The sequence below is a fragment of the Miniopterus schreibersii genome, assembly GCF_964146895.1.
Source record: "Miniopterus schreibersii genome assembly, chromosome: 16".
Taxonomy (NCBI): domain Eukaryota; kingdom Metazoa; phylum Chordata; class Mammalia; order Chiroptera; family Miniopteridae; genus Miniopterus; species Miniopterus schreibersii.
In genome coordinates, this window is record NC_138116.1 from 43,523,630 (window position 1) to 43,539,651 (window position 16,022).

At 39.2% G+C, this 16,022-nt stretch overlaps 1 protein-coding gene across 2 annotated transcripts in view; it reads left to right on the plus strand.

Annotated features, from left to right (window-relative positions):
• ULK2 (unc-51 like autophagy activating kinase 2) overlaps positions 1-16,022 on the plus strand; it is an 87,392-nt gene that overhangs the window by 26,468 nt on the left and 44,902 nt on the right. For both annotated transcript variants that reach the window (XM_081161161.1, XM_081161162.1), the window contains exons 8-12: positions 1,377-1,478; positions 2,800-2,858; positions 10,835-10,917; positions 14,554-14,601; positions 14,962-15,050. In XM_081161161.1, the coding sequence (XP_081017287.1) occupies positions 1,377-1,478; positions 2,800-2,858; positions 10,835-10,917; positions 14,554-14,601; positions 14,962-15,050 (381 nt within the window). The remainder of the gene's footprint in view (positions 1-1,376; positions 1,479-2,799; positions 2,859-10,834; positions 10,918-14,553; positions 14,602-14,961; positions 15,051-16,022) is intronic.

Below are 16,022 nucleotides of genomic sequence, written 5' to 3' on the forward strand. Positions count from 1 at the left end.
AACTTCTGAACTAATGTGAAGTATTAAGCCTAGAAATACCTTAATTCTGGAACTTCAGAATCCTGCAAAGTAAGTGAATGTTTCAATTCTAACTTTAAGATGGGTTTGTTTATTTTCAGTTAGGATTTCGTCTAATCTAGAATGAACTTTGAAATCAAGGGAACTAGTAATCAAAGTTCAAAATAATTTTACATTAGATTTACTTTTTTGATCATAATTTTACTACTAATATACACATTTTTAAATTTAATATAATTTAAAAATTATTTTGCACTTGAGTATGAAATTAGTCCAGCCTTGGACTCAATAGCTTTAAGGATAGAGTAAGTGCTTGGGCTGATTTTTGTGTGTGTTAATTCTCACCCGAGGATATTTTTTCCATTGATTGTAGAGAGAATGGAAGAGAAGGAGGGAGGGAGGAAGGAAGAGAGAGAAGAAGAGAGAGAGAAACATCGGTGTGAGAAAGACATTGATTGGTTGACTGGTTGCCTCCTGCACTTGCCCCGCCTGGGGCCAGGGATAGAACCTGCAACTCAGGTATGTGCCCTTGACCGGAAATCGAACCCGCTACCTTTTGGGTTCCCATTGAGCCACACCAGCCAGGGCCCTTGGGCTGATTTTTAATGGAAATTGACTCTAAGAAATTTACAAGAGACAATAAAAATGTTATGCCTGGAAAATAAAACTTCACTATCTTTAATATATTTCAAATTTCTATTTAATGTTTGTCCTGTCTGATGGTATTTTTAAAAAGCAACATCTAATGAGAGGTGGGAAAATAGCTATAGCAAAGCAACAGAGAAATGACCTTGCTTTTAAGACTGTTTTTATTATTGTTTTGTGGTACAGTTTTTCTGTTATTTTAAAAGCTTTTAAGTGGCAGAAAAAAGGGATAGTATAGCAAACACTTGATACCTACCACCTATGTTTAACAAAGTTAACATTTTGCCATGCTGCCTTGATTTTTTTTTTTAGTAAGAAGTAAATTATTTCAGAGACAGTCCAAGTTCTGTTGTACCTCTCCCTTTCTCCATTTCCCACTGTTTTACTCTCATACCCCAGAAGTAACCTCTATCCTGTAACTGGTGTGTATATTTCTTTATTATTACTTTAATACTTTTACTGTATTTCATAATAATATATAGAAATGCTTATTTCTACTACTTCTTTTCATGCAACAGTTTTTGAGGTTTACCGGTAAATGTCAATATAACAAAGTTCTGTATTCATTACAGTTTTATTTTGATTAGGGAAATATCACAATGTGTTGTTTTTATTTTAGTAGTTTTGTTAGAAGTGTGATTTTTTTCAGTTAATATATTCATATTAATTATGTAAATAATGTAATACATGTCTCCTGAATCTTCTTACCCTAGGCTCCTGAGGTTATTATGTCTCAACATTACGATGCTAAGGCTGACTTATGGAGCATAGGAACAGTAATATATCAATGCCTTGTTGGAAAACCACCTTTTCAGGTATCCTGACTTTTTTCTTATGTGCTCAGCTTTGAGATCCTCTCATTTTGCAGTTCCTTTGACTTATAAAATGAATACTTTGAAAGCAGTGGTTTTGGTTCCTTTGTGACTTATTTTGATTTTGTTACAGGCAAAAACTGCTGTAGTGAGTGAGAACATTTTAGCTTTTTCTGTGTTGTCTGCCTTCCCTTTGTAATTGGACTGAGCATGAGCCTGTTATATGTTTCCCAGGGTAGTGAAAACTAGTGAGGGTCAGGACCAGCAATCTAGTGGAAAATGGAAATGAATTGTGAGGTCAGTGCTTCCTGCTTAGCCTAGTTTTGGGGTCCTGGAATCCAAGAAGTGAGAGGGCTAGCCTGGGAATATCACTGGAAACTGCCTTCAGACATCCATTCCTGTCACTGCTGAGTTAGAGAGGGCCAGTTGTTTAGGCTTTATGGAAATTATTTTGGGTCTGTCTCCCTTTCCTCCTTTCCCCTAACATCCTGTCAAAAAAAGCCCTTAGAATATAATCATGATGACTCCTCTTGAGTTCATATTGCATAATTACAAGAGGTTTTTTTAATCTGAACACTGGATCAAAGTGAACTTACTTGCCTAAGATGGTATTTAAAAAATCAGTGACACAACCCAGCTGGCGTGGCTCAGTGGTTGAGCATCGACCTAGGATCCGGGAGATCAAGATTCGATTCCTGGTCAGGGCACATGCCCAGGTTGTGGGCTCGATCCCTAGTCGGGGGCGTGCAGGAGGCAGCCGATCAATGTCTCTCTCATCATTGATGTTTCTGTCTCTCTCCCCCTCCCTGAAATCAGTAAAGATATATTTAAAAAAAAAAATCAGTGACACAGCCAGGTTAAGCAGTCAATTTTCAAATCTAGTTTGTCTGTACAGGCAGCTTCAGTAATTCAGCAGCTCTTATTCTGAAGGTGCCGCTTGCTACTGTGGAGAGACTGAAAAGTAGCAGTATACAGGTACTCAGTTCTCTTCCGTGAATCCCTTGACGGTCTTAAGGTAAAATACACTCTGATTTTGCACAATAAAAGTGTACCTGTTGCTTCTTAAACTCTAGAATAGTGGTTCTTAATCTTTATAAGTTTTAGGCCTCTGAGAGTTGATCTCAGTGCCCAGATATGCAGAATTTGCATATAATTTCAGAGGTTTTATTAAGTCCCTGGTGGCCATCTGTGGCTCCTTCAGCAATCCATGCTTCCAAGTTCAGAATCTAGGTTCTGTAGCAAGAATATGAGCATCAATCATATGGTTTGGAATTTTTGCTCCTGTTATTTAGTAAATTAAACCTTTTTTCTTTTTTTCAAACAGGCCAATAGTCCTCAAGACTTAAGGATGTTTTATGAAAAACACAGAAGCTTAATGCCTAGGTATGTGTCTTGGTTACACTGAGCTTTGCTCTTTGTGAATACAGTGTTGTTTGTTTGACCTCTTTCTGTTTTCTGTATTTCTATTATTGAACCTTTTATCAATGACAGTAATGAGAGAATTCATTAAGACAGGAAATTAGGGTTACTAGCACATTGTAGGTACCTATGTAATGCTGTATCAGTTTTTTTTTATATATATATAAGTATATATATATATATTTTAAATATACCTTTATTGTTAGAAGTATTACAAATGTCCCCTTTTTTCCCCCATTGGTCCCCTCCACCCCGCAACCACCCCACCCCCAGGCCTTCCCCATACCAATGTCTGTGTCTATAGGTTATACATATAAGCACATAAGTTTTTTAATTAATCTCACCCTCCCCCGCCCCCAGCCTTCCCCCTGAGATCCCTCAGTCTGTTCTATGCATCTGTGTCTCTGGATCTTTTTTGTTCATCAGTTTATTTTGTTCATTATATTCCATATATAAGTGAGATCATGTGATACTTGTCTTTCTGTGACTGGCTTATTTCACTCAGCATAATAATCTACAGGACCATCCATGCTGTTGCAAAGGGTATGAGATCCTTCTTCTTTACAGCTGCATAGTATTCCATGGTGTGAATGTCCCACAGCTTTTTTATCCACTCATCTCCTGATGGGCACTTGGGCTGTTTCCAGATCTTAGCTATTGTAAATTGCGCTGCTATGAACATAGGGGTGTATATGTTCTTTCTGATTGGTGTTTGGGGTTTCTTAGGATATATTCCTAGAAGTGGGATCACTGGGTCAAATAGCAGTTCCATATAAATTTTTTGAGGAACCTCCATACACTTTTCCATAGTAGCTGCACCAGTCTGCATTCCCACCAGCAGTGCACTAGGGCTCCCCTTTCCCCACACCCTCGCCAGCACATGTCATTTGTTGATTTGTTGATGGAGCCATTCTGACAGGTGTGAGGTGAGACCTCATTGTGGTTTTAATCTGCATCTCTCTGATGATTAGTGACTTGAGAACATTTTCTCATGTGTCTCTTGGCCATCCGTATGTCCTGTTTGGAGAAGTGTCTATTCAGGTCCTTTGCCCATTTTTTCATTGGATTGTCTGTCTCCCTTTTGTTAAGTTGTATGAGTTCCTTATATATTTTGGATATTAACCCTTTATCAGATGTGTTGTTAGCAAATATGTTCTCCCATACAGTGGGCTCCCTCTTTGTTTTGTTGATGGTTTCTTTCGCTGTGCAGAAGCTTTTAGTTTTGATGTAGTCCCATTTGCTTATTTTCTCCTCTGTTTCTCTTGCCCTAGGAGATGTATCAGCAAACACATTGCTACGAGAGATGTCTGAGATTTTGCTGCCTATGTTTTCTTCTAGGACTTTTATGGTTTCATGTCTTACATTTAAGTCTTTTATCCATTTTGAGTTTATTTTTGTGCATGGTGTAAGTTGGTGGTCTAGTTTCATTTTTTTGCATGTACCTGTCCAATTTTGCCTGCACCACTTATTGAAGAGACTGTCCTTACTCCATTGTATGCTCTTACCGCCTTTGTCAAATATTGAGTATAATTCCTTGGGTCTATTTCTGGGTTCTCTGTTCTGTCCACTGATCTATATGTCTGTTCTTGTGCCAGTACCAGGCTGTTTTGATTACAGCGACTTTGTAGTATAACTTGATATCGGGTGTTGTGATCCCTCCAACTTTGATCTTTTTTCTCAAGATGGCTGCAGCTCTTCAGGGTCGTTTTTGGTTCTATATGAATTTTTGAAGTGTTTGTTCTAGATCTGTGAAATATGCTGTTGGTATTTTATTTATTTATTTATTTATTTATTTATTTTTATTATTATTTTAAAATATATCTTTATTGATTTCAGAGAGAGGAAAGGAGAGAAAGAGAGAGAGATAGAAACATCAATGATGAGAGAGTCATTGATCAGCTGCCTCCTGCATGCCCCCTACTGGGGATCGAACCCGAAACCTGGGCATGTGCCCTGACCAGGAACCGAACCCCAATCGCCTGGATCCTAGGTCAATGCTCAACCGCTGAGCCACACCTGGCTGGGCGCTGTTGGTATTTTAATAGGGATTGCATTGAACTTACAGATTGGTTTGGGTAGTATGGACATTTTAATGATGTTAATTCTTCCAATCCATGAACACGGTTTATTCTTCCACTTGTTTATATCTTCCTCTATCTCTTTTTGCTGTGTCCGGTAGTTTTCTGAGTATAGGTCTTTTACCTCCTTGGTTAAGATTATTCCTCAGTATCTTAGTTGTTTTTTTTGTTGCAGTGGTAAATGGGATTTTTTTTAGTTTCTCTTTATGAGAGTACATTATTGGTGTATAAAAATGCCATCGATTTCTATGTGTTAATTTTGTGTACTGCTACCTTGCTGAATTCATTTATTAAATCTAGTAGTTTTTTGCTGAAGTCTTTAAGATTTTCTATGTACAATATCATATCATATGCAAATAATGAGTTTTACTTCCTCCTTTCCAATTTGGAAGCCTTTTATGTTTTCTTCTTGTCTTATTGCTGTGGCAGGACTTCCAGTAAGTACTATGTTGAATAAGAGTGGGAGAGTGGACATCCCTGTCTTGTTCCTGTTCTTAGGGGAAATGCTTTTAGTTTTTGCCCATTGATTATGATGTTGGCTGTAAGTCTGTTATATGGCCTTTATTATGTTGAGGTATGATCCCTCTATTCCCACTTTGCTGAGAGTTTTTATCAGAAATGGGTGTTGGATTTTGTCGAATGCATTTTCTGTGTCTATTGATATGATCATGTGATTTTTGTCTTTGAGTTTATGTGATGTATCACGTTTATTGATTTGTGGATGTTGTACCAGCCTTGCATCCCTGGAATTAAGCCCACTTGGTCATGGCATATGATCTTTTTAATATATTGCTGGATCACATTTGCTAATATTTTGTTGAGGATTTTAGCATCTATGTTCATCAGGGATATTGGCCTGTAATTCTCTTTCTTTGTAGTGTCTTGATCTGGTTTTAGAATTAGGCTAATGCTGGCCTCATAAAAAGAGCTTACAAGTGTTCCTTCCTCTTGGATTTTTTGGGATAGTTTGAGGAGGACAGATGTTAGCTCTTCTCTGAATGTTTGGTAAAACTCCCCTGTGAAACTGTCCGGGCCAGGGCTTTTGTGTACTGGAAGTTTTTTGATTACTGCTTCAACTTCATCAGCAGTTATTGGCCTATTCAGGTTTTCTGACTCGTCCTGACTGAGTTTTGGAAGATTGTATTTCTCTAGGAATTTGTCCATTTCATTGAGGTTGTCCGGCTTGGTAGCATATAGTTGTTCATAGTATTTTCTTACAATCCTTTGTATTTCTGTTGAGTCAGTTCGTCACCTCTTTCGTTTCTGATTTTGTTTATTTTGGGCCCTTTCTCTGTTTCTTGATGGGCCTGGCTAAAGGTTTGTCAATCTTGTTTATCTTTTCAAAGAACCAGCTCTTGGTTTTATTGATATTTTGTATTGTTTTTTCAGTCTCTGTGTCATTTATTTCTGCTCTCATCTTTATTATTTCCTTTCTTCTACTTACTCTGGGCTTTCTTGTTGTTCTCTAAGTTCTTAAGTTGTAGGGTTAGAGAGTCTATTAGAAATGTTTCTTGTTTTTTTTTGAGGTAGGCCTGCAATGCTGTGAATTTCCCTCTCAGGACTGCTTTCACTGTGTCCCGTAGATTACAGGTTGTCGTGTGTTCATTTTCATTTGTTTCCAGGAAGTTTTTTGATTTCTTCCTTGATCTCATTGGTAGCCCATTCATTGTTTAATAACATGCTATTTAGCCTCCATGTGTTTGAATGTTTTTTAGTGTTTTTGTTGTAGTTGATTTCTAATTTCATGCCTTTGTGGTCCAAGAAGATGCTTGATATGATTTCAGTCTTCTTGAACTCGTAGAGACTTGTTTTGTGTCTTAACATGTGGTCTGTCTTTGAGACTGTCTTGTGTGCGCTTGAGAAGAATGTATATTCTGCAGCTTTGGGGTGAAATGTTCTATAAATGTTAATTAAATCCGTTTGATCTAGTGTGTCATTTAGGGACACTATTTCCTTGTTGATTTTTTATGTATGGAAGATCTATCCAGTGAAGTCAGTGGGGTGTTAAAGTCACCTAATATGACTGTATTGCTGTCAATCTTTCCCTTAAAGTCCTCTGGAAATTTTTTTATAAATTTAGGTGCTCCTGTTTTGGGTTCATAGATGTTTATGAGGGTTATATCCTCTTGTTGATCAGTCCGTTTAGTATTATGTAATGACCTTTCTTGTCTGTCATTATGGTCTTCATTTTGAAGTCCATTTTGTCAGATATGAGTATTGTTACCCCAGCTTTTTTTTCATTTCTATTTGCATGGGAAAATTTTTTCCATCCCTTTACTCTCATCCTGTGTGAGTCTTTTTTTCTGAGGTGGGTCTCTTTTAGACAGTGTATATTTGGGTCATGTTTACTTATCCACTCCGCCACCCTATGTCTTTTTGTTGGAGCATTTAATCATTTACATTTCAAGTTATTATTGATAGATATTTATCTATTGCCATTTTAGCTCTTTATGCCTATGTTTCATTCTCTCTTGCTACTTCTAATTACAGCAGTCCCTTTAACATTTCCTGCAATGCTGGTTTGGTGGTGATAAATGCCTTTAGCCTTTTTTTGTCTGTGAAGCTGTTTATTTCACCATCTATTTTGAATGATAGCTGTGCTGGATAGAGTAGTCTTGGTTTCAGATTCTTGCTTTTCTTTTCTTTTTTCTTTCTTTTTTTAAGTATATCTTTATTGATTTCAGAGAGAGGAAAGGAGAATGAGAGAGATAGAAATATCAATGATGAGAGAGTCATTGATAGGCTGCCTCCTGCATGCTCCCTACTGGGGATCGAGCTTGCAACCCGGGCATGTGCCCTGACCGGAAACCGAACCCTGATCACGTGGGTCCTAGGTGGATGCTCAACCACTGAGCCACGCCCGGCCAGGCAGGTTCTTGCTTTTCATTACCTTGAATACTTCATACCATTCCCTCTGGCCTGTAGAGTTTCTGATGAGAAGTCACCTGACAGCCTTATGGGAACTCTTTAGTAGGTAACAGATTGCTTTTTTCTTGCTGCCTTTAAGATTCTCTCTTTGTCTTGAATTTTTGACATTTTAATTATGATGTATCTGTGCGTGGACCTCTTTGGATTCTTCTTGCTTGGGACTCCCTGTGCCTCCTGAACTTGTGTGACATTTTCCTTCACTCGGTTAGGGAAATTTTCTGCCATTATTTTTTCAAATAAATTCTCTAACCCTTGCTTATTCTCTTCCCCTTCTGGTACTCCTATGATGCAAATATTGTTATGTTCATGTTGTTCCACTGCTCATACTGTTCTCCTGTTTTTTATTTTTATTTTTTTGGCTCTCTGATTGATTTTTTTCTATCATCTTCTAATTCACTGATCCGATCCTCAGCTTCCTCTCATCTGCTGTTTGTTCCTTCCAATGTATTATTTATTTCTGCTATGTCATTTTTAATTTTCTTCATAGTTTCCGTATCTTTTCCTATCATCCTTACAATCAGTATTCTAAATTCTGTATTTAATAGATTGCTTATCTCCATTTCACTTAGCTCTTCATTTGGAGGCTTCTGTTGTTCTTTCATTTGGAGCTTGTTTTTTGTCTCCGCATTTTGGCTGCCTGTTTGGGTTTGTTTTTATGTATTAGGTAGATCTGCTAGGACTCTCAGTCTTTTTGGAGGGTCTCTGGTGCAGACCACTGTCAGATGCTGTTTGTGACTGGCTTTGAGTACCCTCTTTGGAGCTAACAACAGCCCACGGCTTGAGGTCTCCTCTGTTGGTGCTGGTGCATTTGAACAGGACCAAGATGCACACCAAAGTCTGCTTTTCCAAGGCTGGGGTCCGGAAGCAGATCAGGAAAAGACTCAAAGCACTCTTAGGTCCGCGTCTACCTGCCGGCTGATTAATCTGAATCTCTTAATGAACTTCAGGCTGCAGAAACTCCAAAGGGTGGGTGGCTGATTGTTATCAGTCTCTTAATGGGCCTCAGGCTGTAGAAACTCCACAGGGTAGGGTGAGAGGTTTTCCAGCAGGGTGGGACAGTTGCTTCCCCCTTATGCAAAAGCTGCTTGGAAGGTAAATGTCTGCCTGAGAAAGAGGTCCTCTGCAGTATGGGGACATGACTCAGCACAGGAGTCAAGAGGGGTGCCCTCTGAGCTCTATCCCCAGAGCCCACAACCCTAGATTCTCCTCCCACTACTCCAGTCCACTGTGCCCTCCCTCTGCTGGAGCCCAGGGTGAGTGGGTGCACACAAAACCTTGCATGTTAGCCTGTTAAGAGGGTGTTTGCATTTCCAGCCCTCTCTCTGTGGCAGACAGAAACCTGGCTGCTTTTCACAGCCAGATGTCATATAGGCACCTTTCTCAGTTCTAGTGCTCTTGGCTTGGAAGCCCAGCTTGAGGTTTAGGCCCCAGAGTCCTCAGTGGGAACCCCCCACAGCTGAGATACCCCTCCGGACCTTCAGCTGCTACCTGTGGGAGCCCAGCCAGCCCTCTCACGTCCACACTTCCTACCAGTATCTATGTGGTCACCACTTTTCCTCCTTGGTTATGAGGGTGCTCTCCAGCTTGTCTTCAGTTGCAGTTGATTATTCAGGATGGTTTTTCTATAGTTTAGTTGTAATTCCAGTTTGGTCCTTGGAGAGTGTAGGTGTAGCTCCCATGTAATCTGCTGCCATCTTGGATCTTCCTTTTTATATTTAAAAGTATATTTAAAAGAAAAACTATGAAAAAAATAAAAAATAAAAAAATAAAAGAAAAACTATGGAAGTTGTATGTTCTGTGAGTAGAAGGAGATGCAGAGAGACTAGATGCACATAAGGTAGAGAGCAATCCCCCAGGCCTTCCCCTGCTGTCCTGGCATAATGAGAGTTTGCTGAATGTCTTTCCAGGTCTTTCTTACGCAAGTTTGTTTTGCACATTTGAATGCTTGTTTATGTGTAGTTATACACACACACATATAGTTCAATACAAATTACATCATATTTTGCAAATTGTCTCACAACCTCTTCTCTATAGTATAGCACAGACATTGTTCAGCAAGTGCTGCAGTCTTTTAAATAGCTACATAGAGTCTCAAAGTCAGATGTATCATATTTTGTTTGATCAGATGCTTGTTTTTTTCTGGTTACTGCAAACAGGCTTTAGTGGGGGTGCAGGGAGGGAAATGCACATTTGTGCATTTCTTTAGGATGGACCCCTAGAAAAGGACTTGCTGGACTGAAGGCACACTCTGCCAACTGGCCGTCCTGCTTATACAGAGATGTAGTGCCTTCCCCTCACTTTTACCAATGTGGGGTGTTACCAGACTGGACACTTCACGTGGGAGGACAGATTAGCCAGTAACTTAATTCACATCATTCTCTGTCTTAGTGAGGTTGGCTCTTTGTATTTGTTTAATGTCCTTTTTGTAGGTTTTGTTCTTTGAATTACATATTCCTATTATTCATTTTTCTGTCACCTCGTCTTTTTCCTGTTGGATTTCAGGAGCCTGTATTATTTCTCACTGTGTTTATTTAAGCTCTGCCCTTTTCCGGAGCAAACTGGAGGTGGCTCTTTTTCTAACAGAGCACTCTGTATCTATAGCAACTATTAGTGCCTGGCTGAAGCTGTGGTAAAACTCAAGATGGCTTATGCTTGTGAAGTGCTTTATTCGTGTGGGTACTCGAGCGCACACAGTAGTAAGCACAGTGCAGGAATCCTTCCAAATTGATGCTGTTTCTCAAAGGTGGTGGCTTAGTGGTTTTTTTTTCCTTTAAGGAATGGTCTGTGGTCTTTACTATGGTCTTCTTGGTATGAAATGTAGTATTTGTGAAACTGCATATACATTTTTGTTTACCACATTTAAGGCAAAAGTCATGTAGTTAATATAGTCTATAAACTCACCACTTAGGTTGTTTTTATTTTCCTTTCCCTCAGCATCCCCAGAGAAACATCACCTTATTTGGCTAATCTCCTTTTGGGTCTGCTTCAGAAAAACCAAAAAGATAGAATGGACTTTGGTAAGTAATATGTTCAAATTCCTCATGATTTCTAATTTTACTTCTGTGTATTCTGAAAAAATTTTTTTAAAAAGATAGTATAGGGGTTTAAGAAGAAAATTAAAGTCAATTTCACTTTTCTTTCTATCTCTGTCTTTTTCTTTCGCTTACTTTGTAAATGTTTATTGAGTGCCTGCTGTGTTCTAGTATGAAGGATAGAGTAATAAACAAAACCCCTGTCCTCATGATGCATATATCCTAGTGGGGGAGAGATACAAATTATAAGCTCTAATTACATGCTATGTTAGAAAGTGGTAAGTACTGTGAAAAAAAATAAAGAAGGAAGAGAAATGAGGGTGGGTGGGGGTTAAAGTTTCAAATAAGGTCACCAGTGAAGACTTTTTTGAGAGAGTGACACTGGCACAGAGGTTGATTGACAGGTGTGGGATAGTGAGCCATGGGTATCTATGGGAGAGCTTTTCAGGCAGAGTCAATAGCCAGTACCAAAGCCCTGAGCCAGGAACATGTCACATAAAGACTTGGCTTCTGCTTAACGTGTGATGGAGGATTTTGAACAGAGGAACAATTTGATCTGATTAATGTTTTGAAAGGATCCGTCTGGTTGCTTGGTGAGAACAGCCTGTGGTGAGGGGCGGTGAGGTGGAGGGAATCAGGAGACCACAGAGTCACTCCTGTGAGAGATGCAGTAACTTAGACTGGGGCAAAAGCAGTGGAAGTGGGAAGAAACTGTTGAATTCTGGATCTTTTTGGAGGAAGAGGCAACTGCATTTCTGGATGAATTAGATGGTGGGGGGTGAGAGACAGAGAAGACTCAAAGATGACTCCCAAGATTTTTGGCCTGAGCACCTGAAAGGGTGGAGCTGTCAGAGAATGGGAAAGACTTTGTGGATAGAGCAAGCTGTGGGGGCAAGATGAGACGTTTAGTTGGACGTGGTGAATTTAAGATAGCCATTGATTTTAAGAGCAAATGTCAAAAAGCATCTGGAGAAGGGGAGAAGTCGAGACTGGTGAAATATTTGGGGAAAGATCTGGGAAGAAGGAGTGGAGGGAGACACACCCCAGAATCCTGGTAGAAAAGCCCCCAGCCTCAGAGAATGGGCTTAGGGAGCCAGGGAGGGCACCTCCTTGTATGGTGGCCTTTTGGCGTGTGCTCTGGGAGAGGGGGCTGTGGGTGCCTCAGAGGCCAGGGCCTTCGTCCTAGAATTTTAGATTCTTGAGGTAGAGGCTCATATTATTGATCTTGAACCTTTCTTCTTTTATAATAGAAGCATTAAAGCTAAAAATTTCCCTCTCAGTACTTTAATTCATCACAGTGTGTCTTCATATACTCTTTTACCACTTCATGTGTAATGGAAGAACTTAGAGTGCTTACTATTGTAGGGATTATCTAGTTTTTGAAGAACCCTCCCTCATCCTTGAAACTGTTTGGGTCTCAGCTCCTCTTTGGGGGATAGTTTGTTTACTTGTTCTTATCAACCTTATGTAAAAATAGCAAGACTTCAAAATGACAGACCAGAAAGACCATAAAACATGTTTAATGAAAATGCTTATCAAATTAACTCTGATCTTCAAATAAAAATTTAAAAAGATATTTTTTCTGTAGTAATAATTATAATAATGGTAGAAATTTGAAAAAATTTATTCCATAATTTTGGTCTGTTAATGTATATTACGGAAATCCACATAAGCTTCTGGATAAGACACACTCTGGTTTAATTCTTCCTTCAACTTGCCAGCATTTTGACAGTGGGGAAGAGACACGGCCTCACCTGTGAAAGGAAGACAATACCTTGCATGAAATTAGTGGGAGTTAAATGAGACCTGGGCTCTGAAGCACTCAGTTCATTGTCCTAGTAAAGACCTTGGTAGATGGTGGCCTTAATAGTTCCTATGTAAGGGGAGGGCAAAATCAGCTGAATACAGACTTTCTTAAAAGTTTAATGAAATTCCATTCATGTAGTTGGAAAGTATTTTTATCTTTCAGAAGAAGAGATTAAATCAGGAGCTGCTCTATAATCATGAGAAATATGGGTCAACAGTGAAACAGCATACTCATGGATAATAGTTCTAAAATGATAGGTTATAGTAAATATTCATATCCTTTCCATGCCATCGCAGTTGATTTGGAAGGTGGTTTCAGAGTCTTTGTGTTGTCTGTCTAGTTTCTTCACTTATATCTTTTCTTTTTCATTCCTATTATGTCCTTTGTGAAAGTCAGCATAAAAAAACCTTACTGTCAAACCAGAATTTATGTATATATGTATATTAATTTTTGTTCTAAAAAGACCTAATGTAGAGCCCGGCCAGCATGACTCAGTGATTGAACATCAATCTGTGAACCAGGAGGTCACAGTTCGATTCCCAGTCAGGGCACATGCCCAGATTGCTGATTCTCTCTCATCATTGATGTTTCTTCTATCTCTCTCCTTCTCCCTTCCTCTCTGAAATTGATAAGCACATATTAAAAAAAAAAGATCTAAGGTAGAAAACTCATGTTTCTATTCAGAATCCTCCACACTTCTATTCCTTAGCAAGTGCTGTGGTTGACATTTACTTGAAGGGGCTTTGGGTACTGATTTCAGTGAAACTCATGGGATCCTTCAGAGTGGAAGATAGTTTAGTCTAAACCTGAGTTCAGCTTATTACTGATCTTGTATTACCTAATAAACTTCCATGTGGGTACTGTGCTATTCTCCTTGCCTACTCTGTGATATTTAATATCATACAATTTGGAGACTTAATGATAGTGAGGCTATCTTTGTGGGTCTTTTTTTTAATCCTCACCTGAGGATATGTTTTCATTGAGTTTTAGAGACAGAGGAAGGGAGAGAGGGGAAGAGAGAGGGAAAGAGGGGGAGAGAGGGAGAGAGGTCAATGTGAGAGAGAAACATTGATCGGTTGCCTCCTGTATGTGCCCTGACCGGGAATTGAACCCTCAGCCTTTTGGTGTATGGGATGACGCTTTAACCAACTGAGCCACTGGCCCAGGCAGTCTTTGTGGTTTTTTAAAGAAATAATGAAATAATTTATATGTACAGGAAAATAAAGAGAGTGAAATAATGAGCTATCATGTACTCATCTACTTAATATCTTTATCTAATTGTCAGGATTGTTGTTAACTTTTATTCCTGGTGGATAGTGAAGAAATTCAATTAATAGTTTTTTAAAATAGTTTTTTTTTTTTTAATAGTTTTTTGAAACCACCTTCAGGACTGTTTCTTCTGGGATAGAAGATAGAATTTTATTGTACAAATCAACTACCTAGATTTCCTCTTAGGACAGTGAACAGCCATAGTTCAGAAATATGCTGAGGAAGGGCCTGGTCCCAGCCCAGCACTCCCCGGGGTCTGCCTGAGGACACCACACACTGGAGAGCACGTCTCCTGCCAGTGCCTCAGGATGTGCTGTGTTGGTAATGATGTTTTGAAATTTCACAGTTATTATTTTAAATTTTTCATTGATTAAGAATTACTTATAATTTGATAATTTTTTGATTTGTAAAAATAACATGCTTTTACATTGAAAGGAAATGGAGGCAACATGAATGAATTATTTATGATCTTAAAGACATTATGTTTATCAGCCTGTTTGCCAGTCAGCGCTATTGTAAAGGCTGCATTCTTGTTTTCATTACAGAAGCATTTTTCAGCCATCCTTTTCTTGAACAAGTTCCAGTAAAAAAATGTGAGTACCCACTTTTTTCATTTTTACCAAAGAGTGAATGCAAGCTTAAGGAAAAATTAGTATTTTATATACAAAATTAATTTTTCATTGTGTTTCTTGAGATTTCATTGACCTTCTTTAAAATACCTATAGTTGTGTTTATTTAATAATAGTTCTGTTTCTTCCTTCCAAATCCAAGTGAAATAGTTCTAGTAATTGCTGCATTTAATAAGTTGAAGTAGTCTTAGTTATTGTGTATTTAATAAGTAGGCGAATGTGAATTTTTGGTCAACACAAACGCTAGTGGTTCTGATAGGTTTTTCTATTAGGTCATGTAATTGACTTACAAAGTGGTGCTTCTCACTGTCTCTGTCCCCACAGCCTGCCCAGTGCCAGTGCCCGCATGTGCTGGCTTTGTCTCGGGAAGCTCCTGTGGCCCCTCTCCATCATGTCGTTTTGCCTCTCCACCAGTAAGTTCTGGTTTTATTAAATACAATTTCAGTTAGTGCCATTGCATCTTTTCATGTTCTTTTTATATATGGTATTCACTAGTACAGCTGAGGCTTAGATCAAATGGACCTAGGTTTTGACCTCTGCCCTAAGCTTCAGCAAGAAATTTTACCTTTCTGGGCTACTTTCCTCTGAACAGTGAGTATGCTACTCTCACCTTCTCATGCCCTGTGGGGTTGGGAAGGATGATGCTTGCAAACAAAGAGTACCGCTTATTAAATAAAGGTGGGTATGTAATTAATACATATTTATTTTATCTGAATGCCCTAACAGTTTGGATAAAAACAGATGAGTCTTATTATGCATAGAATTCCAAGTGGTAGAGGAGTGACGCCTGAGTCAGATCTCACTGACTTAGACTCCCTTAGTTGTGATTCCTGGCCTGGTAAGCTTGTTCTACTCTACCCTCTTCCCCCTGCTGAGGTCCCCAGGCCATTTCCCCATGGCTATCTTCTCTCCGGTCCAAGTGCTTCTTCCTGACCCTGAGAACTTCCGATCACTTCTGGTTGCTACTGCTTCCTACTCTACCCCCCAGGGTCTTACTTTACCCTCCTCTGTATTTTCCTAGACTGGCCCTTCCCCTAGATCTCTGTTGCAGCTGGAGAGGGTTGTGACCTTGAGGTTTTCCTGCAAGCTGAAGGTCCAGGCTCTTGTGTCAGCTATTGCATGTTCCAGATTAACGTGGCAACATGAATTTCTTCAGCTCTGCTGGCAGAAGGGTGGGGGAGTCATAATAGGAGGTGACTGTATGATTAGCTGGTTGAGGCCACTCAGGTTTAAAAGTATGGGGCTTGGGAGCTTCCACAACCCTTACTTGCCATATTAACTAGGACAAGTGACTTAATCTCTCTGAACTGGTTTCTCATATGTAAAGTGAGTATAAATGAGCAGAAGCACGTACTATAGTGCTTGACACACAATAAATACTTAGC